Here is a 27,794-nt window from a genome sequence, read left to right on the forward strand (position 1 = left end):
GTGTGGAGCCGCGCTTCTAAGTCTGTGAGCCTCGCCTCCAATGCTGCTAGCATCTGACATTTATTACAAGTACCATTATCGCTAAAGGAGGCAGAGGAATAACTGAACATGCGACACTCCGAGCAAGAGAAAGGAGGAGAGGAAGAGGGGGAAGCCATTGCTCTCGATTAAGCTACTAGCTTAGCTAGCTTCTAAACTAGCCGACCTAAAATAGGAAGTTCAGTTTGGTAGTTAGCAAGAACTTCTGCAAAACAAGTGCTTTAAGTGGTGCAAGCGTATGTTGTCACTCAAAAATTTAGATGGACCTAAAAGATAGTGTTTAATTCCTAAGCAAGCACAACAAGCAGCAGGGGCTAGCCTCCTCTGTTTCACTACAAGCAGTGCAAATACAGAAAACAGGAAATGAGTACGGTTTACCGCAGGAAACAGCAGTCTGTCAAAGGTTCCACATCTCACAGGACCCCATATGAACTAAACACTGCTTGTCTCCAATCTAGGCGGTGACAAAGTCATTGATGTGATAGATGTGGCCCGGCAGGCAGACAGCAAGATGAAGCTCAGCGAGTTTATCAAGTATTTCACCAAGTTGCATCGACCCAAGGTCCTCAACCTCATCAGCCTGGAGTTCTCTGACACTAAGTAAGCTATACTGCACTTGATTCACAAGCACAGGTTCCTAAAACACTAGCTGTCATATCACAGTTCAGAAATTTTTTTTACAAGTTAACACTGGCTCACGGGAAAATGGTTTCCTTTGAATCATAGATATAATAATTGTATTGATTAAAATATGGGTTTTAGTTGAAATGGTATTCAAAAAATGCATTTCTGGATCCTTCCACTCAGGCAAATATAGTTTAACTTGTCTGCATTTCAGGCCAGATGACTTGGAGCAAATACAAGAGAATTGGAATTTGTCCTTAAATTTCAGTCATACAGCTAACACATGTATCCGGTGTGATTTATTTTTAATTTGTTGTAGGTTTTGAGTATCTTACTAGATGTACCTGACAGGGCACATGGCAGAAATTAGGTCTCGTTTATGGCTCTGAGATGTTTTAAAACTATAAGTCAACATTTCTAACAGTAATAACTGTACCCTAAACTACTTTCTGCCCCCACTCTAATCACCCCAGGATGTCAGAGTTGGTGGAGGTTCCTGTCGTGGCTCGGAAAATGTCCTGGGTAGAGAACTACTGGCCAGATGACTCCTATTTCCCCAAACCCTTTGTCCAGAAGTACTGCCTTATGGGGGTCAAGGACAGCTACACAGACTTCCACATAGACTTTGGAGGCACCTCTGTCTGGTACCATGTTCTCTGGGTAAGTGTAGACTAGGGAAGAGCTGTGTCGCAAAGACATGTTCAAGGGCAAATGAACTGTTTGCTGTTTAATCTAAGTACAAGCTGCTCTCACATTTGTCAAGCTCAGTGATTGTGTGTATATACTGAGGTATTTGGGGTAGGCAGTTGCAACTGATTGGCTTGCACTTGCTGAAAGGTCACCTCTCTTTTCACGTCACATCTCTTCAACATGCGGCACTGCTGTGCCCACAGTATAGATGTCACCTCTGCCTCTTCTGTAAACTGTAGCTCACATTAATGTCAAACTAGATCAGGGTGGGGGTGTGTATGCGTGGGAGTCAGCATCATCACAGCTACCACGCTTTGTGTCATTGAGGTTTAAGCATCACTTCACTCACACTCCTCTTCCTCGGCTTTGCAGGGTGAAAAGATCTTCTACTTGATCGAGCCAACTCCTGCTAACCTTGCGCTATATGAGGCATGGAGCTCCTCACCCAATCAGAGTGAAGTGTTCTTTGGGAACAAAGTGGAAAAGTGCTACAAGTGTGTTGTACCCCAGGGGACCACCCTGCTCGTCCCTACAGGTGTGTAAATTAATTAGCCTATGTGAAGTTTCTTGCATGTTTTCATACGACACTAGAACTCTTTGGCCCAGTTTAGACTTGATATTAAAATGCATCTCAGTGATCCAGTCACAAGTGGACAGCTGAGACGCATCACCATTCACACCTGTCATTATACATGCACCTCTGAATTGCCCAGCTAACCACTTGTGTTCAGATTTCACTACTGCTGTGACACTTGCTGCTTAAATATTGAAAGGCCACAGGCACAATTAATTACATTGCAAGATGAGCACCAATAGTCTCCTGAACCAAAGAAGAAGCACAAGATGCGCCAGATTGTGCATAGATGTATTATGAAAAGTTTTATACACAATACAATGATGGATTTGTAACAGATGTTTCACTCCATTTCATCTTTTTTTGAGTGTTGTCACCAAAGCAACCACCATGTCCTGTGTTGATGATATAGTTTCAAACGGCCTTGTCAGAGATTCATCAGGATGCATTAGCATTTACACTACAGAAAATATGTGGTTAAACGCATCCCAGACCACCTTGGCAAATGGTTTCAGTGATTCGATCACTGTCTGTCATGGTCATTGTTTAAACATGTATTTAGTGCTGTCCACTTGTGATCCATTCACCCAGGATGCAGTTTCAAACCAAGTCTAAATGGGGTCTATGTTGGACGCCTTTTTATGTTCTTTTTACACCTGTAGTTTGGTTCCTTTGTGGAAAATCTCTATACTGTTCCTGCATACTGACGTGCATGTGTTAGGATATTGCAAAATGATTTACATAAAAATGATACAGGGATGTGTAAAAGTTTTAAGGCACAAAAGTAAAGGGTGGATGCTTTCAAAAATAATTCCCTGAATAGTTATTTGTCACTTAACTTCATACAAAGTGGAGTAAACAGAAAAAAGCTAAGTCAGATGACTATTTGGTGACCACCCGTTCTCTGATTTGGAACAACCAACATCTCCCATGATGGTTGTTCCAAACATTTTGGAGAATCTGCCATGGTTCTGTCCCAGTGCCTTCTGATGTTGAGATCAGGGCTCTGTGGGACCATCCTGCAGGACACCTTGTTCATCTTGTTACTGAAGGTGGCTCTTTGATGCTCACTCTAAAATGAGCTTAAAAAAAACACCCTCAAATCTTGGATGATAACTTTCTTTGTGGTTTCCACGCACAATAAAGTTCACACACTCAGACATCCAGCTATTTGTCAGCTAATGTTACATGATTACAGTTGGTGCCTGGCTAACTGCTCCTCACTGACTCAGCTGACCTGTCGTCTGGAGTTGTCTTTTCACATGCATTCAAACATTGAAATAACCATGATTCCCATGGCTCCTGCCAGGAAAATACAGGCTTCTTTAAAGTCCTTAGTCATTGCCAAGGGAAAATAACAGAGAGGGAATTTCATCCTGAGCAGCAACCTAAACAGTTCTTGGTGATTATAGTTACAATGGAAAAATGAAGCAAAACAGAGCTCTTTTTTTAATATGATGAAAGACGCTACATTCTTAAAGGAATGTAACTACCAATATTGTTTATTAGAAGTTAAGAGGGTGAAATGTTTTTCATGCAGCTAATAGAATATGACGTGTTCATTCACTGAAGTGAAGCCAGTGTCCCCAGCCGTACGACTGTCCATCCATCAGTTTCTCAATGGGCTTTTTAAGCCGATGGAACTCTTTTCCTCTCCCCCCATGCTCCCAGCCAGACAAAGCTCAGCCCGTCAACTGCTGGACGTCCCCAATCAGTCTTCCAGCCCCATGCTTTCTCAGCAGGCTGAAGCAGCATTGTGAAGGGAGCTTTTGGGGGAGAGGGTGTGGAGAGTGTGGAGAGATGGGAATTAAGTGGGGGTCAGAGAGCACAGTAGGTCAGTCAGCCAGTGCATTATCAGGCCTGTCCATCAGTCTTAACCCCCCCCCAGGTTTTCTCTCAGTTTATGTTGTATAAGGACCAGTGTTTATCTGAGGGGAACACATCATTCTAATATACAACCTTATCTCTTTGTAAGTTTGACTGTGGGAAGATGAGAAGTTTGTTATTGCACATACAACATTGGGTCTGTTGTGCATATTGGGACATTTGGATGGGAGGTTTCTCTTGTACATACACACACATATTTTCTAACCTTGTGCATATTTGATCAAGTTGTTCAGAGTGAAGGTGAGATTCTCTCTGAAGTAGTAAGTCAGTGGATAAGCTGTGAACATTTGTGCTTTGGCGTCCCCTGCAGGCTGGATCCATGCTGTTCTCACCTCTCAGGATTGCATGGCATTTGGAGGGAACTTCCTTCACAACCTCAATATTGACATGCAGCTCAGGTAAACAGTTCACATAATACTAGACTGGCTTGCTTATATGTATTTAAAACTAATGCAATCTTGTGTCTGATATTTCATCATTAAACCTTTGTATTGTGTGTTGGTCTATAGGTGTTATGAAATGGAGCGTCGTCTGAAAACCCCAGACCTCTTTAAATTCCCATACTTTGAGGCCATCTCTTGGTATGTGGCAAAGAACCTCCTGGAAATGCTTAAAGGTGAGAGCCACGTGTGTATCTGTACAAATAACGAATATGAGAACACACGCTTTTACATGTTACATCTCAGACCTGTCAGTACCAGTATTGCTTTTCTCATAGAAACCAGTTATCTTGATATTTTATGAATAGATTTAAGTTTTTCATTTTGGAGTTTCTCTAGATTAAACCTTGTATGACATTTTTTTTCTTTTTCTTCCAGAGCTACGTGAGGACAGCTGTCCGCCACCAGCCTACATAGTGGAGGGAGTCAAGGCTTTAATCAGTGCACTGAAGACCTGGTTGAAAAGAGAGGTGAGAGTCGGCCACAGTGTTCCCACGGTCACCTGCACCTTGAGTATTTAACCTCCAGATGGTTACTGGTACACAGCAGCTGAGCTGTTTGTCCTTATCTCCTGGATGTGTGTCAGTGACCAACAACAGATGTGTCTCTGTTCACGTCTCCTATCTGTTATGGCTTTGCAGGTGAGTGAGCCCACCAGTGAGGTCCCAGACAATATCAGGCCTAACCATCTCATCAAAGAGCTGACCAAGGAAATCCGCTATCTGGAGGTAAGAAATGATTTGAGCTTTGAGGATAGCTAAGGTCACAAAATGATGTATCTGCTCTGGCTTTAAATGTATACTGCTGCTTGCAACAGACAACTGTAGTTGGAACATGCTGAGACAAACTCAGGGTGGTCAGTCCTCAGATACTGTGTTTGTAGCACTTTGCAAAATATCCACAGATGATGTCCTTAAATTTAGCAGTGTCCCATTAAAGTAAGCCATGTACTTGTGAAAATACAGTCAAATCTGAACAGTTATACTGTTATAATATTTCCCTCATATTCAAAGAAATATACAGCATTGCTGCAAATGAACTACAGCATAATTTCTGTCAGTGCAGTTAGACTTGGCTGTTAATATGATATTGAGGGGCACTCAGTTGCTACTTTTGCCTTGTGATCAGTTTTTCTTTGTTTTGTTGGCCCTTGTTACTCCATGTACAATGCAACGTAGGCTGGCCACACACAGGATACACAAGACAGCCACACTGACATCTGATTATGAGGCCACAAATATATATATAAAAAAACAGTTCAAATGCGAGTTGAAATATGGGTAACATTTCTAGCAAGTAATTTAAGAACATGTGGACCTCTAGGTTACTAACCTTGTAGACCTCTGACTGCTTGGTGTTTGATATTTACTCCTTAGGAGGAACCAGTCAGTGGCAGTAAGCCAGTGAAATCTCAGGGAAGTGGGTGCGGAGTAGGTTCTGGATCAAATGGCACTCGTGCCACACTGGAGAGGCTGTGCCAGGCTCGGCGGGCACGAAGAGCTGCCAGGCGACTTAGGGAGCAGCAGAGACATGCTCCTAGGGTGCCCTCTAACCTGGACATCTTAGAGCAGCACACCAGGGAGGTGCTGAAGCGGCTGGAGGTGGGACCGCTTGAGGAGGTGAGAATCAAGGAACATACAAATAGTAATGTTGTTACCTTGTGCATTTGTTTGTTTATAACTTGGTTGTGTGATTTTAAAGGAGCTTATGGTGAGTCATTGCCTGTATTGTGTTAGCATGTGGTCGAAGCATCTGTAATGGATTATACACAATGACTGACTCTGGTCTGTGCTGCTCAGGATCCGGTGTTCTGTGCCAAGGTTCACGGGAAATTCAACAAAGTGTCAACTGCATCAGCAGCTGCTGCTGCAGAGTCTTTAGAGGACAACCACCTACGGCTAATGCTGGTCAACGGCCGAATAATCAGGTGAGAGCTCACCTCTTTCTGGTCCACACAACAGTTTTGTTTATGTGTCTGATTAAATCAGGCTCAGCAACAAGTTCAGTCAAACACAAATCACTAAATAACAAAGTACATGATGGTAGAAATAAAGCATTATCAACCTTAAATAGCATTGAGAAATAACATGAAATGCAGGTAATTAAACAACAGGGGGAAATAAGCTGCATACATGCCCTCAAAATTTTAAGAGATGCAAATTTTGGTCTAAATATTTTAATTCTTTAACTCTACATTTAAAATGATCAGTGTGTTATGGAGGAGTGATAGTATTCAGGCATTTTATATTTGTGTTTTCAGAGATCTGAGACGGCCAGGCAGCAGCCCAGTCAAGATGGAGGATGAGCATTCGTCTGTTTGCCACGGTCCACCAAAGAGCTGTGTGGGTGTGAAGTTGGAGAGGACACAGGACGGTCAAGAGCAGCACAGCACAGTCAAGAAGTCCACACTCCTCAGTAAGTCACCAAACAGTGTCATTATTAAAGCAGAGAAACTGCACCCAGATGTGTTCATTTTCAACACATTTAGCTGATGGTGTGTTGCTGTGTTTCCTCAGAGGGTCTGGAGAGGGTGAAGACTGAACTCAGGGAAGATGTCTCAGGACACTCCAGTGTGTCAGACATTGAGTCAGACAGTGACTCTCCCACAGAGGTAAATATGTATAGCTATACTGAGCTATGCTGTACTGAGCTATAACAGCATTTAACACTTCTATCTTGCTGAATTCAGTATTTCTGTTAACACCAATGATTTGAACGTGGTGAGATTAACTTGGTTATTTGGAGTCTGATGTTGTAGTGGATCGTTTTTAAAGTATTAGTCCCTAGAGTACTGTCCCTTAGTTCTGCTGATGACTAGATGTTTTGCATTAATTTCATTTGAATATCAGCTGGAGTACAAAACATTTAATGCGCTACATCTGATCCTCGAATTACAAATGTAACTCACATCATTCCAGGGCTGTGCTGGTACACAAACATTATTCTTTTAATGGAACTGTGTGCTACCTATTCATGTTTGGATTACTGATGCATCTTCATAAATTTCTTTGCCAATGTAGCGTAAAGTATCATCATCATCGTCATCATCATCCTCCTCTTCTGACGAGGATTCAGAGAGTTCCCTGGAGGAGGAGGAACAGAAAGGCTCAGGGCACACCATAGAGCTGGACCAGTGTGGCCAGAAACTCAGGCACAAATACAAACCACTCAAACGGTGAGAAACACATTTGGAGATGTTGAAAATGCTCCTATTAATATGAAGATGTGTATTATTTTTGTGGGCAGGGATTGAGTGTGTCTTTTCTGCCCTGTGCAGAGACCGTCCTACCTCACCCAGCACAGAAGAGGCCATTCAGGGGATGCTGTCTATGGCTGGTCTGCTGTGCTCCTCCAAGCCAGAGAAGGTAGCCTCATCCCAGGAGCCCTGGTGGTCAAGCTCGAGCCAGTGTTCACCGCTGAAACAGAGGGAGGCGGTGCAGTGCCGGCTGCAGGGGGACAAGAGCCTGATGGACAGCCAAGGCAACAGCAGCAGTGAGGCCTGGGACAATCAGGGGCTCCCCAGCCCTCTCAGCCGAAGCCACGCCACCGGTCTAGAGACAGACTACCAGTACTGTGACCCCTCCATGTCTCCACCACTGCACCCCTCCAAGAGGCATGCCCCCAACCCCCCACCAATCAGCAATCAGGCCACAAAAGGTTTGGAAATCACATTAATTTTGCTTCTGCCACCAAAAAAAAAATTTCAAAACACTCCAAGTCTCCCCTACATTCATGTTAGTTTTACATCACATGGACATTTGACCTTCACTGTGCAGAATTTCATACTACAAGGCTTTTTTCATTTAACTGCTGAAGGGGAAATGTGCATTAAAATGTGAAATCATTTTCTATTTGTCCTCCATGATAATAAATAGTACAAAATATTAAGATGAATGAGAAGAAATGTTATGTTTTCTGGGGAGATGTAGTCCAGATGATTTGAGAAAAAATTGGCAGGTTAATTCCCAGTGAAATTAATTAGACAAACGGGAAGACATTCACACCTTTTATGCTTGACTCTAATGCTCTTCTCTTCAAATGGTCTTTTTCCCCCATTTCTTCAGGCAAGCGGCCCAAAAAAGGAATGGCCACAGCCAAGCAGAGACTGGGGAAGATCCTGAAACTCAACAGACACAGTCACGTCTTTGTGTAACACTCCAAAAACATCGGAGGCAAAACTAGAACTTGGATGTATTCTTGAAGGGGGGAAAAAAAGAAACATCTGTGTATTTGTTACCAGACACTTGTGTGCTCCAGGAAATGGGGGGTGGGGGGGGAGGGGGCTGCCTGGAGACAATAAACAAATCCTGACACACAAAACACGCACTGTGCATGCTGAGGAGACAGGGTATTGGACTACAATAAGTGCACGACTTCACTACAAGCACACTAAGAACAAAACAAAGAAGGCACTTCCAGAAGAGGAGCATGTGTTCTGCTGCAGGGAGAGGCGTTCAGACCGACAGAAGATATGTCCGAGGGCTACCAAACCAACATGACCGCTTGCTTTGCCAGGGAGACAGCAAGATAGCTATTGACTCTGATGCCGGCATAATCTGCATCACATTGGCTCCCCCCCCCCCCAACACACACACACACACACACACACACACACACACACACAAAACCTTGACTTGGCTTCTGTCTGCGAACAGCATGGAGGAGCAGGTGAAATACAGTTGTTTCTCCAACAGGGTCTTTTTTTCCCCCCCAGTGGCCCTGAGAAAAAGCGAGGCGCTAAAGAGGAGGCGGTGACCTGAAATTTCGAAATGGTGCTTATTGTTTGTATTTTTCTCCACTCATGCTTGTCTCTTCCGGTCCTCACCTCCCCCCTCCTTATATCAATCACACCAGCAATAATGACTTTGAGGAGAGAGGAAAGAGAGAGGCAGTACTTTGGTGGATTCACCCTTTTTTGTTTCTTTTATCAAGTTGGCATTATTCTGTTTGTAGAAAAGTCTAAATAGGTGCATTAGACTTTCACAATTTAGTGAAAAATGCACTCTCGACTGTGTGATCATTAAAGGGGAGATGGTCTTTCTGAGCATTTTCCGATAAAAGGAAGTTGCTCAAAGTGCTGCCTCTCACTGCCTTTGTTTTAAATAGGAATTTTGAGTCATTCACTCATTTCTAAAATTGAAAATGACTCATGATACCCTGCTTAATTTATTTCTTGTTTCATCTGTGATGTTTTTAATGTTATTTTTATGGAGTCTGAATGATGTATTTATTAATTGAAAGAGATAATGATTTTATTATATTTTGACCCTAAAAGCTCAGCTATTCTGAGGACTTTTTCCTTAATAGGGTTGTTTTTATTTTTTAATCTTTACCACAAACTTTTTGTATATGTGGATGTTTTAGAATTCATGCGACCATAATCTTATGAGTAGCAATTTACCTACAGATCTCAACCTTCTGTTCTGTCACAGCTCTTTTCCAGTTGAATAGATCCTGTGTTGATCCTTGTATATTCTAGTTTCCTTCTCTCCCTGTAGCCAGAGGTGCTGGTCTTGCGTGCAAATTAGAGACTAGGTTAGGTTGAGAAATGTCAGCTTCCATATTTACACCTGAGCTTGTTCAACTTGTGCCACTTACCATTTAGCATGGAAGAAAAAAACCCAAGTATTCTGAGCCACTGTGGTCGATCCAAAGTCAATGTATTCAGAAGTGCACGTTTGAGCAACTTCAGTGACTTTTTTTTTTAATGATACCAGCACTGATGTTTTGCTTGGGGTGTGCAGCTCTTCACTCTCAGGGAATGATGCCATGGACATAACCTTTGATTAAGCACCAGCCACATCATGGATGCAGATGAGATGTTCTGAGCACTCACTCAGGACTTTCAGCTTTGCATCCTGCTTTGAAGATGCTGAGGTTTGTTTGTTTTCCGTTCCTGGTCATAGTTTTCAAGCTGTAAGGATAATGTGTGCTTTTACCAGTCAGTCATTGTACCTTCACAGTACACTACAAACTTTATGTTGACAGATGTAAAAGTATTGTCCCCTACTGCTTCCTAAAGTGGTGTTCAGACTGAATTTCACAAGGTGTGACAACCCCATTCATTTCTATGGGGGACTGAATTCAATTCAGCGGACGCCTGATTACTTAGCCCTGTGCACCTAAAAGGTTGGATCAAAGTCATCTTTTTCGGCAATGCAATGTACTGTCATACAGTGGGGCACTGCGTTGACCAATCACATAATGGGGGATCATCAGAATGTAGACATGCACTGTGTTACAATGAGCATTGTGGCATGCTGCTGTTTTCCCGACAGGTGCGAACATGAAAGATAAGCTCCTCAACGCTGTTAAGGCCATTCACACCATTGCTGTAACATGCGCGCCTACATCGCAGCCCCCCAACAACACAGCCCCTTGCATTAACATTACAGGGGGTTGCGTTTCAGTGCGCTCAGTCTGAACACACCCTAACGCTTGGACCTCAGTATTACACAGAAAACGTGTCAACTGTAAAGGACACTTCACCCATGTAAATGACAGCCAGGCTAACTGTTGCCAAGTAGCTTTAAAATACTCTTTGAACAGCACGAGACTTTGAAAGTTTCGCTCAGGGTGACTGGTGGTGGATATGACCGATCCATATGTGATCAGTCAGCCCTGATGAGGTGTGTCACCTAATCTTAACACAAAGAACCAACTTACAAAATTAGCGTGAATCACATTGCCAGACTGATTTTCTCATCTTTTCCTTAAACTACACTTTAACCTTTGAACTCTTTGCATGTCAAGTCATGGGAGCTGGCCCGCAGGCAGGGTTTCTTATGAGCTGTTATTCATCGTACAGGATCTGTCCCCTTTTGCTTTTATATTCAGCTCTCTTGGCATTTGTTATGTGCATTGTTTCTTGTGATGGTTTTTCCAGATTTAAATGGTTTATGATTTAAAATATACAGACACTGGCTAACTGTGACACTGTTAATGCATCGCATTTTGTTTCTGCATTTCAAAAACTGCTTGTAAATAAAACTGAGAACATACTTTTGTTAGTCAAGCCTCATCCAACTGCATTTGCCCAATAATAACTTCCTGTTCTTAAATCAGAAGTTGTGATTATACAGCTTGCTATATTTTAATGTTGATATTTATACTGCAGTTTTACACAAAAAGACCACAATTGACCTTAAAGGAAATTTTATTTGTCTATATACAACAAAAACTTGCACAGCAGCTTCAGTCTCTCATGGTAATCTACAAAAAAAAAAAAAAAAAAAGTCTTTACAACTGTGGACATAACAGTCAGTTAGGTACACCAAGATATGTACTCTAATGCAATAAATCCTGTGGATTACAGGTATTCCCTTTTAAGCCCAATTTTTAGCATATATTTGTTCATATTTTCAAGTCAGATAAGCTATTAGTACTTCATGTTCAGCAATGTAGCCTGAATGTACAGGCACCTCTCAATGAATTACTTTGATACTGAAGAAAATAGTCACTTTCGGCTTTTTCCCGTTTAGGGGTCTCCACAGCGAATCGTCACACTGACGACTCGCATGTTGACATTTGGCACGTGTTTTACGTCGGATGCCCTTCCTGAAGCAACCCTGATTCGAACCCGGGCCTTAACCACTAGCCTACCAGGGACGGCTTTGATACTGAAGAAAACAAAATACCTAATATTTCTCAGACAAGTTCTGAAGCATTTTATAATCTATGGCTTTTGAATAAACATCCATAAACCCACTTAAGATGGACATAGATAATATCACTGTGACGTCCACCTTACACTAAATAACCATTATGTTTATAGCATGTGCATTAGAATTTGATAATCAAATTTAAGTCCAACTCAAAACACACAGCTGAATGTCCATGTATATTACAGACCATATCCTGTAATTTCACTTAAATACCCTGTCCAGTAAGAGACATTAACCAGAGACCACAGGGAATAATATTTACTACTCCCCCTGTAATGGTGATCCTATCCAAATGGGCCTTAAGTCTGGCTCTCCTGGGGTTACCCGGCTTTCCAAAGCTGGTCAAGGGTCTCTGTTAACTCTGGAATTTCACTTCAGCTAAGACTGTGCTCATGTGCAAGAGGCAGGCTTGTTAATTACAAGCAACATCATAGGAATTAAATAAATGTTAAATAACTTGCTATATGGCAACTTTGATACCAGAAATCTTAAATTAACCCAAAAGATAACTGTCTGAGCTGCTAGTCACTAAATCAAGGGGGAAACTAAGGAAATCACCTTATTCCTCATCATCTGGTGGGATTCCAAGCTCTGCATCTGTCCATTCAGAAGCATCAGGCCAGGGGAAGTGACCCTACAGAACAGGAAGGAATCCTAGTTATATTCCCACTAACACCCTGACAAAAATGTCTGCGTCCGGTTTAGACACAATGCATACTGTATGCAAAACTTCTGGGCACCTGAGTCACATGTTTAGTTGATTTTTGTAAATGAAAACTAAATATAACTCCCCAACAAACAATTTAAAAAAAAAATCTAAATTACCTTAAAACAAATAGGGTAAAAAAAAAACCCTTTTGCTTAGTTATATATCAAACAATTTTTAAACCCATGAGTAACTTGGTCATTCTAACAACCCCACTGTATGAACAATAAACAGGAGTTATGCAGAATTATACACGTGAGAATAAAGTCATTCAATTGCAATGTTTCAGGATAGCAATTTTTCAAGGTCCTGCTTTGGGTGACACCCATCTAACTGACTTTCTACACTGTAGTTTCATGTTTAATGCAAATGAGGTTGAACTCAGTAAATATATACATATACACACACGTGGGTACTTACTAGTACTGCATCAGAATCATGCCAGAGGTGCCAAAGGATCCAAAACCACATAGCACCACTGAGAAATTCCGCGTCAAATTTCTGTTTCTTCGTTAGCTGAGGATACTGCCTGTACAGTGGCTCAATGTGCGGACCATCGCTAGCCCTATAACATCAAAAAATACATTAATACTGAATGAATGTTGGATAATATAGAATGCAGGCTATAATATTAGACTGTGTTGTGAGATTTAATGGCTCTGATATCTTTAATTTAACGATGTACTAAGTAGTCGTTGTAGTTAGCGGGTTTGACAATAACGTTACTCACTTTCTGGTTGGTATCCTTTGTGGACCGCGTCTAAACAGTTGAGTACCTGTGCGAAGGATTCCCAGTGTCCTCCCAAAAAAAGACATTATTGCTTATATAACAAACAATCGTCTTCTTTTGTCTAATATATTAAGGTTTGTACGACGTACTTCCAAACTTAAGAGGAGTCACCTTGTCCTCTTGTCAATAAAGAACATCTAAACAACATCAGCTGTGATTGGCCAGAGAGACAACCCATGTTGTTCCTCGGTGCTAATTGGCTGGGGGAGGGAGAGAAGAGAACAGCGTCATCTCCTGATTGGTCTATGACATGACTTTATTTTTCTTGATGTGTAGTCTATTCGTGCAAATTTGGAAATTTAATTATTTAAATACCCTAAATACATTAAGAAGTCCCTTACAATCACTTAAGTACTGCGCTTAAGCTCCAAATTGAGGTAGCCTTCTTGAGTATATACATTAGCCTATGTGCCACTTTATTCTTATACTCCACTACAATTCTCAGTATGCTACTTTTTACTCCACTGCTACATTTATTTGAAAGTTTTATATCAAATTCAGATTAATACAAAATGTGATCGACTAATGTATGTATAGGTTAAGATAACACATTATTACATCAGTAGTTTGATTTCAATATTACATACATTACTTTGAAGTGTGCCATTATGCATAAGCAATTTTATGAGTAGACTTTTGGAAACAGTTCATTCTTCTTCTTATCATTATTATTGAAAGGAGGGGGGGAAGTAACATAACCGATATAAATTAGACCATGTTGATTATCCTATTATTATGGTACACTTGCATACGCCACTAGATGGAGTCAAAATCTAATCAAAACTACGAAGGGATGAAGGCTTCCGGATGTGTTGTACCTCAAACTGTTCCGTCTTTAAATTTTGGATGAGAAAAGTGGCACAAGTAAATAAAGTGCTTATGTGACTGGGATACAAACACAGGTAACCAAATCTCGGATTGCAGAAATTATTAATTGTTTTATTTCAAGGTTTACACGTCACTTTTAAAAGGCAAAATGTGGTTTTCTGGTCCAGTGCAGCTCAAACAACTACTACAAAAGTAAATATATGAGATCACGCCTCGGCTTGCTGCTCTGGTTGATAATTAACTAAACATTTCTTCAAATATGAAAACAGGAAATCACAGAGGCGAGAACGCGCAAGGCGCCGCCGCCCATCAGCTATCAACTCATGCACTGACAGAAAAAAAAATCCCCTACGCCATCTTGTTCTTAGTCCATAACTCAAACTAATGAAGAGGACGTCAATTTTGTTTTTCTCGCCAATCGAATAGTCCGTTCTCCACGTCATGAACAAATGACATGTTGTCGCTTCGATCCACCTAGCTTTTTGTCCTGACATAAGCGTCTCTAAGAAACGAAAGACCCACTGATGTTACATTGCTACCTAATGGCGCCTAGTCGAAACTGCTCTCCGGTTGCACCCCTCTCCCCTCACAGCTCAAAGCCCGCCCACAAATGCTAGCTGCATGATGTCATCAGAAATCAACCATTTCTCAAAAATGACTAATTTTCATTGCTTTTGAACATTTATGAATCTCACACCAAATGTGCGTCATTATCTCAATACAAGAGTGACCAGATTATCTTCAGACGATCACGCAATGGTTATAGATTATCCTTTCCGAAGAGTCGACAATGACCGTTCAATCGTTGGATCCTCCACAGCCGTCTGCGAACATCCCCTTACAGTGGCTCGATGGGCCACTTTTTACCTCCGTCCTCCCTCAAGTTTATTTTAAACAACCTTGCTGCCCGTACATCAGCCTTTGCAGCGGTCCTGGATGAGTGCGCATGCGCGGGGGGATGCGGTTTAGGGTGGGGGAGGGTCAATAAATGGAAAAGGTGAGAATATCCTCTCTCAACATATGATGTCAAAGGGATTTCTACAGACATTTCTGTCGGAAAAATGCGAGAATTGTTTTTTTTTTCCCCAGAGTCAGACTTGTTGAATAAATTAAAAGAGCTGTAAACTTCAGCTACTACAGCTGATGGTTCCCCACAAAATAAATTATATTTTACAAAAGCTTTAATTTTGGGTTTTAAAAGAGTCCAAGTAAGCCTATACACTGTAAATTTGGTTGATTCAAATTTTTATAACTGAGTAAAGTTTATTAGACACCATAAGCCACGACGGCACGCATGTGTTTGGCTCGGAGTACGGTGTGAATGATATAAAGTGTGACATAGCCAGTTAGGCTATGTCAGAGCCCTACTTAAATTTTCCTGTAAGCTAAGATCTGTTTTCATTTTCCACTGTTTAACCTTATTGGTCAGTGTTTCATAGGCTACCCCTCACTGACATCAGTTCAATGTACACAACTGCTCTTGTGTAAGGGGTTACATAACCTCTTAGCTGCCTCATACTGCGCTGGATAGCGGATTTAGGTGCTCATTTTCCGCCATGCCAGTGGTAAATAAAGCATTTTAGTCAAAATGGCCACATTTCGGTTTTGTAAACTTGGGTAGGCTTACGTGTCACAAGAGTTTTGGTGTGGCAGTATTAATAAACTGGACTGCTCTACTCAGCTAGACTTGTTGGGTATCCAATTACCGCTGTAGCCTGGTTGTATAAGAATCTAGAAAAAATGCATAGAGCCTATACATAAATAAAAAATGGATTCAATGTGAACTGTGTGGTTTGATGAGGAAGTGTATCCCCACACTAAACTGAGATGATACTCTTTTTACTCTATGAGGAAGAAGAGGAGACGGGAGGAAACAACAATAAGGCTAGTTTAAACAAACTCGCTTGTTAAAAACATTCCCACGGTTGACTATCACAAGATAGTCATGACGATAGCACGGACTGGTGTAACAAGCATACCGCGTTATGTGGGTCCTGAATTGCACAAGATACTGCAATTTATTTGACAGGTTGTTATAATGAATACAGAAAGAATTATCATGTATACATTATCTTACGTGCTAATATAATTTCTACTACTTGACCACTTGACAAGCATTCTTCAAATAGTGCAGCATAACTTAAGTCCAGAACGTCACCGACAGAAATAGCAGACTTGAGGAATCACAATCATGAACGCGCCTGTAAGTACGATCACTGCGCCCCTGTGAAAACGGGAAGGTAGCCCCGCAGTGTGTGGAGGCGGAGCATGGTTTTAGTGTTGGGAAGGGAGGGGGGCTCGTGGGGGAGGCGGAGTCTGAGCAGTCCTGGCAGGGCCGCCATTTTTGCAAGGGGAAAAGAGACTGGTTTGAGGGATCTAATTTCTAAAATTCGCCGTTGACTAGGGCACAGTTTTAACGGTTTCAAATTCAATTCTATTCATATTTGGGCCCCTGCGTAGAATAAGGGCAAGGGATTTTTACAGGAAGGGACTCTTTGAAGATACGTGTAGATACAAACATTTTAAAGCTTTGCTAGCGATCCGCAGTGTGTGGACAGAAGTATTGTTTTGGTTGTGGAAGCTGTGTGGAAAGCGACGGGGGTCTTACCCAGGTCCCCTTATTCGCCATTCAGATCCTCCAGAGTGAACATAAAACGGTAAGTAACCTGCATTACGTTTTAGATGTACGATGAGCACAAATCCGGCTATTGTTGGCTTTAGTTAGCTGGCTAGGCACATCATGCTGATACTGGCTAACGTAGTTGTACTATCAGCTGAGTTTAGCATGAGAGCTAGCTATCAACACCGTTACTTCGGGGTGTGTAGTTGCTTTGTCTATTTTTCTTTAATTTTTACCTTGATCAAAAACTGAAAACGGCTAACGAGATGACGCAAGCTTCCAATGTAGGCCTAAATGTCATGTTGTCAAGCTTATCGCCAAGAGACCACTTGCTAGCTAGCGCATGCTACTGGCTCAAATTAGTTTGACACAGACCGAGCGCGGCTCTGACTTCTCGTTGATATTGTGGCAATACACGAGACGTCATACAAAGTTATCAGGCAAATATTATTTACAGATCGTAGTGACCAATATACCAAACAGTTAAAGCAGAATTATCTCTCATTACTCTTTAACGTTGTAGGTAATATTAACGTAAGATGAAAAACGCTGCAGTTCACGTTATTGTCTGCTTCAGTAGTAACGTTAGTCTTCGTTTAGACTCAGTTTTCAACAGTTAACATTTCCAGAAGTGAACTTGGTCTAAAAATACGACATATTATTATTCGCACATTTTAATCTAATCATCTAATTATTGAGGAGCTCGAGGTTTAGTTTGACAGTGACACTGCGGGCAGTATTGCGCACGGATTTATCCGTTATGGTGTAAATAATGTGATCTCTTAATATAACGCTATCCGCTTTATTTCCAGCCAGTTGATTTAATGTACATTAGCCAAGGTCCTTGCAGCTTTTGGCAACCGCGCTAGGTCTTTTTGTTTCTGGTATAGCGTGTGTGTGTAGCATCGTTATGTAGCCGAAAAACAGTAAATTTAGCATTAGTTACAAACTTGAATTTGTCGTGGTAGTCCCCATCCTGCTCAGAGTACAGGACATTGTTTCCGTTTGGCAAAATTTCATACAATGCAACTGTTCAAAGCAGGAGAACAATAAGCTTTTGCACGTACGTAAACAGATGTAACAGTACGTTTGGTCTATTATGTCCTAGTTTGCTCAAAGCTTGAGCAGCTGTTATAGTATCTCACATTCCTAGCTACATTGCGCAGGACTGGCTCCTGAGCTTTTAGAGAATCGCAGTTATGATCAGATGATGTGAAGAACCGATAAGTTACAGTGTCAGACGAGAAACAGATGGCAGCTGTTTTGTTGTAATTGGACTTAAAGTACATTTTGCGATTACCTAATTTAGAATCAGGACTCATGGTGTGTTGGGTTCAAATGCTGCAAGCGTGGGGGAGGGGGGTTTACATATGGGCATCTCGCCCCAGTCGTACAATTTACTCTTTCTCAATTGGCAACCCTAACTATGCTGCAACTACACTATTCCAGTTGGTTGTTTTACCTGACTTGAAATTAATCACCGTATGAATGTGCATCCCGCTTTAGTTTGCACTCCACAGTTATCTCTCAACGCTGATGTTGTTTCCTGTCTGTATCTAGCCAAATATTAATCCACTTCTTTCGTGTCGGTGCTAGCTTGCTTTGCTAGCCCTCTACGCATAATGCCGTTAGCTTCCGTAGGTTACAGTTAGCTTTGTATGTTACTGGACTGTTATTTTTGGCCTTTATTCACGACCTAGCATCACGTTGCTGTTTTCTACTTAAAGCCAAATTATAAGGCGCTTCGTCCTTCGGTTGTCTCACAACTCGGAACAGCATTACATTTAACCTTCTAACAGTTAGTCATATTTCGGCCATTGGTGGCCATAATTACTAGCTGATTAGCTTACTGGCTTTGCCTTCGACGAATTCACAAAAACCCTAATGGTAACAACACAGAGAATGTACCGACAGAGTGATACTTAAGTTAGAGTGTATGAAAGAGGCGATTGAATGCTTTCTCGGGGATTTTCTTCCCACGGCGAGGCTCCCCTGGCCACACGATTGTTTCGCCGTCCCGAGAAAAGCGCTATGAAAATGGCGACAGCACCAGGGTGTTGTGGTAACATAATAGCAACGTTGTACCCTCCACACCCCTATCGGTAGGACTGACTGCAGCGCCGACACACTCACCGGGAAGCAACTACACAACACATGATTTTGAGTTTAGTTGAGGTTAGGTACAATAATAACGTCAAAAGCAATCAAAATCGTGCCTCGTTAATACTGTGCTTTTTGCCTTGTCATATTATCAGTCACTGATGGCCGTGAGCCTATTCCCAAAACGTTTAACAGCCCAGCAACATACGTCACGTCTTATGCTGCTGCTCGTGTTGTAATGTTGGATGTTAGAAGACGAGGATTTTTGTCACAGAAAATTACACACAAGTACTTGCAATAGGAAAATACCGCTAAGAGCTTCTTGAGATAGTATTTGGCTTCACTAAGGTACCCAAACACACCTTTCTGTAGTTTTCAGTGTAAACCCCTCTGCTCTAGTGTGATGGAAATTGTCTCAGTGTTTTATTAAAACACTGGGTGGATGAGAGTGGATAATAATTAGTAGGCTGAATTTAAATATCATTTAAGGGGGATAGTTTGATGGCCATAATGAGTATAGACTACATTCATCACTCAAAGTAGCTGGATAATTCATTTGCTTAAGTTTAAGACATATAAGGGATAATGAGACATATAAGGGATAATGTTCATGGCATTTGCTTAAGTTTAAGACTTGAGACATATAAGGGATAATGTTCATGGCAAATCAGTATTATAAGATGTCTCCCAGTTTATATTTTCCAGGATAATACAATAGTCTACAGTTGCCTAGTACATCATGTAAACCTTTGCTTTGGTCACACTAGATCCTAATCTTGCAGACTGCCTCAGCACAATCTCATATAATTGAATACGTCTAAAATTTAATGTTTATTAATGCCATTAGCAGCAAATGTGGTCCATACAAGTTTCATTTTCCCAGATTTGTGGCTACAATTTATTGCTAGAGTAAAGTTGCATTTTAACTTTAGTGCCATCTAAAACCAGGACTAAAAATATGGAGGGATCCAAGTTGAAGCTAGTTTTCAGGATGGCGTTTTCAAGCCTATAAGCTTTCACAAAATATTGTGATGCTATGGCACAGCTGTTCACTCCCTACATCACCCCGTGGGACAAACGTTGGCACCTTGTGCAGCTTAAGATGCTTTTTCATGGCTGTTGCCCAAATGCGTTTTTTCTCTTTTCCTCTTGATAATTTTGATGTATAAGCAACTGAGTTAGTTACTGAAGCAATTGATGCATCAGATTACCCTATTAAGCTTATATTACTGTAAAACCTATCAATAACATAACTGTGATTTACATCACTGCAAGCAGCTGTGTAGTTGTTCTATCAGGATGTTACCTGGAGAGAACCCACACAGGCACCGGGAGAACATGCAAACTCCACACAGAAAGGCACCGGGTCGGCCCAGGCTCGAACCCAGAACCTTCTTGCTGTGAGGCAACGGCACTAACCCCCCCTTCAAATATGCCATGTAAAATTGGCAGGCACCTGAATGGTCTGTATAGCTTCTGCCCATTTATGGTCAGTGTAGTAATGAAGTTAAGCTGCCTATGGATTTGGTTCACAGAAAAGTAAGTGGCAAAGGGTTTTCTCCTCTGTGGAGGGGTTACTCCTACTAGATAAGTGAGAGGGACCTATTGCACATTCTTCTTCATAATACACAAAATCCCCAGCCATCTTGTTCTTCCTTATAAAGAAGCAGAGACCTCCGTCCTCATACTCCTTTCTTTTTCCCTGTCTACAATAGAGCTTATGATGTTAAATACCTGACTGACTGTATATATGTGCTCTTGCTTGCTCACGATATGTGAGTTTGCTTGCAGTGTTGACAGAGTTGGTGATGGGAGGTGCCCCCCCCACATCCCCACACACACAAATACACAGGAACAGAGCACTCTGGCAAGCGTCAAGGAGACAAGCAAGTCTCAGATGACATCTTTCCTCTCACCTTAACCCCTAGACACACTCTCTGATGCACATATAATAAAAATCCCCCAAAATATTTCATTTTTCAGTGTACTCAGCAGACAGAGAAACAATAAAGTAGTCAGGCAAGTGCACAATACTGACATATTGATAGGGTAGATGATGGCCACAGACTCATCACTTTCCTCTTTGGCACCTCTCTCATACATGGAAGGTCTTTTCTTGTTTTGCTCTCCTCTTTTGCCAGACAATTAACTTTCATCCCTGAAACAGTAGCAGCTCTGTGTGGGCCAGATGTGGGTCTTTGTAGATACACACCTCATCATGTGGGGCCAAGTTGTGTGTTTGTGGCCTGGTCTCCAGTGATCTCACTTGTGTGGTACCCAGATCCTGAGAGACCAGAGACAAAGCTGCCTGGCTCTGGGGTCCAGCACAGTCACATGACATCCCAACTGGGAGTAGAAGCCTGAGCTCAGGTGACCTGTTTTTGTGCTGCTAGCTGGGCCATAACAGATCCCTCTTTAAACTAGCAACCTGCCTTCCTGACAAGTGGCTTTAGGATAGGGACTGCTGAGGCCTTAACAATCTTCCTGTTGCTGTGCCTGTGTTAGAGTAGCATTCATGGGTAGTAGCACAAGGCAAGATGGGCCATCAGTGTTGGTGATGTAACGCCATTGCGGTCCAGGCGTGAAATTGATCATCAAACACTACTGTAATGGGACCTGAGTGGCTGTTAGTGTTTTGCCCTATAGATGCTGAGCAGCCTCTCCCCCATTTTCTCTGCGCACACATGGGCACATACATAGCTCACATTTTCATTAGCTGCCCACTGCATTCTCCAAATGCTGTAATTAGCTGCCTGCAGCATATGTGCCTGCTTGTCACTCTCTGAATATTAAACTGTCCAAGTTCAGGTGGCATATTATATGAGCCTTAACCATCACAGTCACACAGATGAAGATGTGACATGAAGTGAATTGGTTAGGTTGATGTAATGTAAAGCCACTGTATGTAATGTATGTAGTTTGCAAATGTTTAAAGGAACTCACCTTTGACCATATGTAGCCTGACCATGATATTCAGTGAATAAGAGCACGAGAGAAATAGAAAGACGGTGCCTGCAGGGTTCTCCTGAATAGACATTAGTCAGACTACAGGAGGGCTGCCCCAGCTTTGCTGCCAGATCCTGTTCCTACTGATTTTAACTCACTCACTCCCCAGTTGTTTGAAATGAGCACAAAGGACATTTTTGATATTCATACTTTGTTTTTTGGTTTTGTTTTTCTTTCATCATATCACATCACATAATTTTCTAACATCACTACTCCGTAAAGGGTTTTAAGGCAGCAAAATAATTTTGTTTGGCAGGTGCCAAGTCTGTTATTACACACTAACAGTTCTGTACCCAGCGTGAAATTAATATGCAATATTAGGGTGGTCCATCAACAGTAGGGTTTTAAAAAAGGGTTAGTTACACAGCGAGGCACATCTTGCTTTGTGTCCACATCAGATTGTGAACCTTTGTGCAAAATTTCAGATGGATTTGGCAACATATACAGGTCCCCCAAAATGTTGACCTGCAGTGGGTGTCTGAAATTCTGTTTTGGGCTTTTTGATTCATGTTGGTGCATCGAAATTTCATGTATACCACTATACATACATTAAATTTAACCCTCTAACATAATTTTTCTTTGTATTCGATGTTCAGTTCAGTGTGGCTGTCAAGGACATTACTGTCATCAACAACACTGCTGAATGTGCGATCACTCTTGCAGCAGATTTTTATAGTTGTCTTACAAGAGACGAGTCTCAAAAACGGTACCCCATGAAGGCGACTGTGAAGCATCGTAACAATATGTCATCATTTGCGAAATCTGTCTTCCTTTGAACTGAATAGGACTGTACGGTTATTTCAGTCCATTAAGATGATGTTTATGCTTTAAAAGCATTGAGTAGTGGCTACAGCAAGTGGAGCGTATGTTTAATGACTGGTTGCTGATTTCATGTGAAACTGCAAATAAGTGGTTTAATCGGGCATTGTTTCTGAAACATTTTTGGGGGACCCCTAATTTTGGGGCTATGCAGGTAAAATTTCATCCATGTATTCTCTCTTTAGTGATTGGTACAAGATTTTGCTGTGACTTACAGTCTTTCTATCAGCCTTCTGCACTGCAGATCCTCAATCTTTATTGTTTACTAGTTGCTAATTTGTGGACATGAACACCGCAGCATCACAGCTGCTTCATCGTTTGTTATTGCAAGTGCAAACCATTTCTTCAGACTGTAAGAGCAGTCCACTTAAAAGTCACAGTCCCTTGCTGTGGCCCCAAAAAATCTTGTGTGGATGTTTACTTCTATATCCCGTGCTGTATTGATGTATGGCTTCACCTTCAGTCTCAAGTGCAGGAGCAGCGCTGGCAGCCACGGGCAAACTGCTTTATGAAGGATGTGGCAGACTCAGTATGTCCCACTGTGGGCACTGTGGAAAATAGGGCCAAGCCTGCATTCCATCTGGGTCATGCTTCCTGTGTATATGACTGTAGTTTGTTTTATCCATTTGTTTATGAGCTGAGTCATTGCAGCCAGCAATGAGGATGGTGTGAAGTCACATCAGCTTGGCAGGCAGGCTGTGGGCTTCAGTTGGAATCTCTCATTTTCTCTTGCTCCTCCTACTTATTGAAAACATAATCTGCCGAGACTTGGCTGTGAAAACTAGAATGAAAACACTGTTACGCATAGAGCAGTGGTAATAAACTGAGGAGAGAGGGAAGCTGTCGTCTGTAGCGGCATGGCTTGAGCGTGATGGTGTGGGTTCTTCTTTACTGACTTCGATGCAGTTCTGTCTTTAAAGGATAGTTATTCCCCTCACAATGACGTGACTGTGTCTCCTTGCTGAGGGAGTGAAGCAGGAGAAAGCAGAGAATGGGTTGCGCTATGTGCTCCACTCTGCCACCCAGAGTCCACCCAGGACTAGGCTGTGTCGACAGACCCCATATACACCTCCCCCACCCTGCTGCCCTCTGAAATGGAGGGGCTATGAATGATTTCCAAAGCTTCCTCCAATGCATGGACATGAGAGTACATGAAAGGTGAACTGATGTGCCGAAAACCTAAACAACCTCCATCCTGTGGTTCATTTTACTGTTACCACTTTTACCACTTTTGCTACGTGTCTTTTAATGTCTGTGTTCCTGTTCTATTCACCCTCCCCTGTGCATGTTCCCCATTTTCCCCACCCCTTGCGCCTCTCATGCGTTTCCATAACAGCAGCGGATCTGGCCAAAGGTGGCTTTAAATGGTCTGTCCCAGCCTGTTTGTAACGAGGAACTGTGTCTGCGACACTCCCCTTCCCCTCCGCTCTGCGTTACTGTCCCAGGTTTATTTAGGAAGTACACAGAGGAGGGGGAGGAATCTGGCTGGACGGGGTGACTGGGCACAGGAAGAGGGATGGTGTCTTTTCTTTTCTTTTTTTCCCTCTTCTAGAGGAAGTAGGAGGAGCAGACAGAGGTAGCCACAGCACAGCTCAGATTTATTCAGGAATGTTGCTGTACTGTACTTGTTTTTCTTATTTCCCAGTCTTGACTTTGTGTCGCTGCAGTGCAGTGCAAGCGTTTGCACACTACTTTGAGAGCCTTCATATAGAGGAATGCTTGAAAGGACAGGGCGAGGGGTTATCTGTCTGTGTGTGGGTGAGCAGGTGGGGGGTCGATATGCATTCCTTAGTAGTGACAGCAGGATTCCCTGGATGAAGTGGAGACAAACCTACTGGATGAGGGAACAAACGGGCTGTTTTGGGGGGGAAGCTACTTACCAGTGCAAAAACATACTGGGCCTCTCAGATAATACAAAGGGGGGTTCAGTGTTTTTGGCAAACTGCCTTTTCTCTCTGAAAGCACAGCATTCTGGTTACATCAGCTTCCATCATGAAATGCCCCTGTCTGTGATATGACCATGCTGTTCATCCCAGTCACTGCACACAGTCAAGGGAGAATCTGAAAAGCTTCCCTATCAGTAGCCTTCACTGACTCACAAGGGTCTTCTTCCTCCTTTTAATTAGGCCTGGAGTTGACAGCTGTCATGTTTGTAAGCCTCATACCAGTTCTGCTGCCTACATTTGAGTGAATTAGTACCTGAGATTACTCTCACAGTTGTGACCCTGCTGCTGTTAAATTAAATGACCTATGAGAGTTTCTTTGACAGAAACAGCGCAGTCAGGTTTGACAGCGAACCTGGTAATGAAATACAATATGTGTATGTAAACATGCATGTGTGTGAGTGCTTCAGAGGATATGCTTAAGACATAGTGGACTGATACCTCATAGGTACGCAGAGACAGGTCTTGGTGTGATGGTGAGTTGTTTCTTGCTAAGTGTGTAAAATATACCCCTACTCGTTACATGACATGTCCCTGCTTGGTAACATTTCTCCCAGCTACACCCTGAGCTGTGATCTGGGCCTTTGTTTGGCCCGGGTGTGCATGAACAGGCGGGGGTGTGACCTCCAGCCTATTTTGTCTCAGCATCTGTCCCTCCCACTAATCCCGCTTATCAACGGAGCTCTCTGTATCAGTGACAGCCACACTGACACATATGCTCCCGTCTGGATTCACATCAGACACAAGTACATGGATTCATTTCCCCATCAGTACTATTTCCAGTGTTTTATTTATTTATTTTCAACCAAGCTCCTACCTATAGGGACCAAAAGGACGCTGCATTCATTGCCTGACGCCTAACATAGTCAATTATTAATGACATTATCTTACAGTAGCTTTTTCCATGAGCATTGCTAGAGATGCTAACAGTAGCAGTGATTAAAAAAAAAAACAAGCTTTCTTGTCAATGAAATGTGAAAGGAAGATTGTGTGTGTGTGTGTGTGTGTTTTACCAGGATGAGAGTGTGTAATTGCTTAGACTAGGGCAGCCCTCCTCAGTCAAAGAGGGAAAAATGGCCTCTCTGTGTTGTTGCATTTTCTGCCTCCTTTCATGGCGGCTGGCTGCTCTGTGTTCTCTTGCTCCCCTCTGTGGGAGCTTTCTTACAGTGCAGCCCTCTGTGTTCCTGGCAGATACTGCGTAGAGGTCGCTTTAGTGCAGCGGTTCGCTGCAACTTGGTCTTCACCTTACAATATCAGATCCTCTCACTTTTCATCAGTCAATACCTCACCTTTGTCACAGGGGAAATCCCTGTCGAACACTGTGCTTGGTCTGAAGATATGAATCAGGCAATAATGTGTACTGGAAATACCCTGTTTTCACTATGATTTGAAAGATGCTGCCAACTTACACGTGTTTTGTTCATGGAATAAAAGAAATGACACACAGTTGAGCTGATCATGAATTTATGCTAGCAGTGATGCTTCTATGCAGTGCTAACTGGTTTTCTTTGTTCCCCCTCTCTTTTGTCTGTCTGCTTTTTCCTCTTATCTCCTTCTACATGTTTAGGCCTTGTGAATGCACTTAGATGTCTGCAATGACTGCTGTGGCTGGCATGCCTCAGTGTTTTGGACTCCCATTCTCTGGACTCAGTAGGACAAGAACTGATCAGCAGAGAACGTCATGAGCATAGTCATCCCAGTAGGGGTGGACACAGCAGACACCTCATACCTGGACATGGCTGCAGGCTCAGAGTGAGTAACACAGAAAAACGCACAGAGCCTTCCACATTCACACATTTTCTTCCCTCTCATTTCCTCTTGTCATTCTTTCTTGTATGCATTCTTTAGCCTTTGGCTTTGCCAAGACTTGATTCTCAGTAATCACTGTTCTGTGAAACCTTTCACAATTTCCCTGGTTCTGTTCTCATCACTCACTCTTCTTCACTGTTATATACAGTAGATGCACTTAGCGCTCATTTGATATATGGTTTCACCTGTCTCTCTCATCTCTCTGTATGCCCCAACATGCCCTCTGTAATGACTAAAGCAGCTGTGTCGTCTTTTGACTTTTCTTGTAGTTTGCTTTAACTCTATTTCCTCATAGATCTTCTCTCTCACATTTACAGTGTTACTGTTAATGGGAAAGGGATTGTATTCCATGGAAACAGGGCCCCTCCATTGTCTGCTCTAATGGACAGTTTCGTCATGCCGTTGATTACACTTGCACTCAACCACTGTTCATCATGGTGACACTGACACGTAAAACTGCCTGTAAGGCTAGAATGTAGCTTTACGTGTGCAGTATGTGTTTATAACACTTTTATAATGCTGTAGCTTGATGTTTGCACATGTGTATATATGCTGCAATCCATCAGTGGAGCAGAAATGGTGCATGGCGCCATGGCAACAAGCTTCCTATTGCCCCTCCTCTGTGTTTCCCATAGTCTTGTCAAGGACATGTGCGTGGCTTCTTCTGGTCAAATAAATGAAACAAGATGTTCTTGTATGACTAAAGAATAACACACGTCATCAACATATAGAGGGGCTCCTGTCTCTTTAAAAGAGTGAGAGCCCTCCCCCTTGCCTTCATCAGAGCTGTTGCCGTGACAGCTTGTGTTGCCATGGTATCTGCCCCCCCCCAGCACTGCGCAGCGCCTGTTGCCATGGTCACTGGCCTGAGTGACAGGTGGTCCTCACATAGATATGGTGTCTTAAGCAGCCCCACTGCGTCCTCCTGCCCCCCTCCTCCTCTCCATGGAGCTCTGCTGCCACCAGGAGTAGGAGTAAGCCCTTCGCCTGGACTCTTATTCACTCTTTGTCTGTCCGCGCTCTGCATCTAATCACCAGCTACAGATCTATTCAAACGCAGATAACAAGCTTGAAGGGGGCTTCCACCTCCAGGTCCCATCCAGACCACAGGGACAGAGCGCAGCTGGACACGCACATACACACAGTTCTGAGGAGTATTGTGATTGCACCAGCCGAGTCTGGAACAGTGTGGCTGGCTACTCACCAGAAACAGCATCATGTCCTCTCCACATCCCCCTGAAGTCTGCAGCAGTGT

At 42.5% G+C, this 27,794-nt stretch overlaps 3 protein-coding genes across 3 annotated transcripts in view; 2 read left to right on the plus strand and 1 right to left on the minus strand.

Moving 5' to 3' along the window:
• Positions 1–11,284, plus strand: part of kdm7aa (lysine (K)-specific demethylase 7Aa) — a 28,050-nt gene extending 16,766 nt beyond the window's left edge. The window contains exons 5-18 of the mRNA XM_020616749.1: positions 498–639; positions 1,137–1,323; positions 1,726–1,888; positions 4,125–4,212; positions 4,324–4,430; positions 4,633–4,724; positions 4,896–4,982; positions 5,631–5,873; positions 6,054–6,181; positions 6,515–6,669; positions 6,771–6,865; positions 7,275–7,429; positions 7,532–7,911; positions 8,319–11,284. Of these exons, the coding sequence (XP_020472405.1) occupies positions 498–639; positions 1,137–1,323; positions 1,726–1,888; positions 4,125–4,212; positions 4,324–4,430; positions 4,633–4,724; positions 4,896–4,982; positions 5,631–5,873; positions 6,054–6,181; positions 6,515–6,669; positions 6,771–6,865; positions 7,275–7,429; positions 7,532–7,911; positions 8,319–8,407 (2,111 nt within the window). The 3' untranslated portion in view covers positions 8,408–11,284. The remainder of the gene's footprint in view (positions 1–497; positions 640–1,136; positions 1,324–1,725; positions 1,889–4,124; positions 4,213–4,323; positions 4,431–4,632; positions 4,725–4,895; positions 4,983–5,630; positions 5,874–6,053; positions 6,182–6,514; positions 6,670–6,770; positions 6,866–7,274; positions 7,430–7,531; positions 7,912–8,318) is intronic.
• A 108-nt stretch (positions 11,285–11,392) lies between these two features.
• Positions 11,393–13,548, minus strand: ndufb2 (NADH:ubiquinone oxidoreductase subunit B2). Its single transcript, XM_020616750.1, has 4 exons — positions 13,355–13,548; positions 13,045–13,189; positions 12,477–12,552; positions 11,393–11,466 (listed from the first exon to the last, which is right to left on the minus strand). Exons 1-3 carry the CDS (start codon positions 13,438–13,440, stop codon positions 12,478–12,480), a joined length of 306 nt encoding a protein of 101 aa, XP_020472406.1. The 5' UTR covers positions 13,441–13,548; the 3' UTR covers positions 11,393–11,466; position 12,477.
• Positions 13,549–13,786: 238 nt separating this feature from the next.
• kmt2e (lysine (K)-specific methyltransferase 2E) overlaps positions 13,787–27,794 on the plus strand; it is a 34,798-nt gene continuing 20,790 nt past the window's right edge. Inside the window, exons 1-2 of the mRNA XM_020616797.1 lie at positions 13,787–16,899; positions 26,298–26,482. Of these exons, the coding sequence (XP_020472453.1) occupies positions 26,412–26,482 (71 nt within the window). The 5' untranslated portion in view covers positions 13,787–16,899; positions 26,298–26,411. The remainder of the gene's footprint in view (positions 16,900–26,297; positions 26,483–27,794) is intronic.

This window comes from Monopterus albus, unplaced genomic scaffold (genome assembly GCF_001952655.1).
Source record: "Monopterus albus unplaced genomic scaffold, M_albus_1.0 scaffold178.1, whole genome shotgun sequence".
Taxonomy (NCBI): domain Eukaryota; kingdom Metazoa; phylum Chordata; class Actinopteri; order Synbranchiformes; family Synbranchidae; genus Monopterus; species Monopterus albus.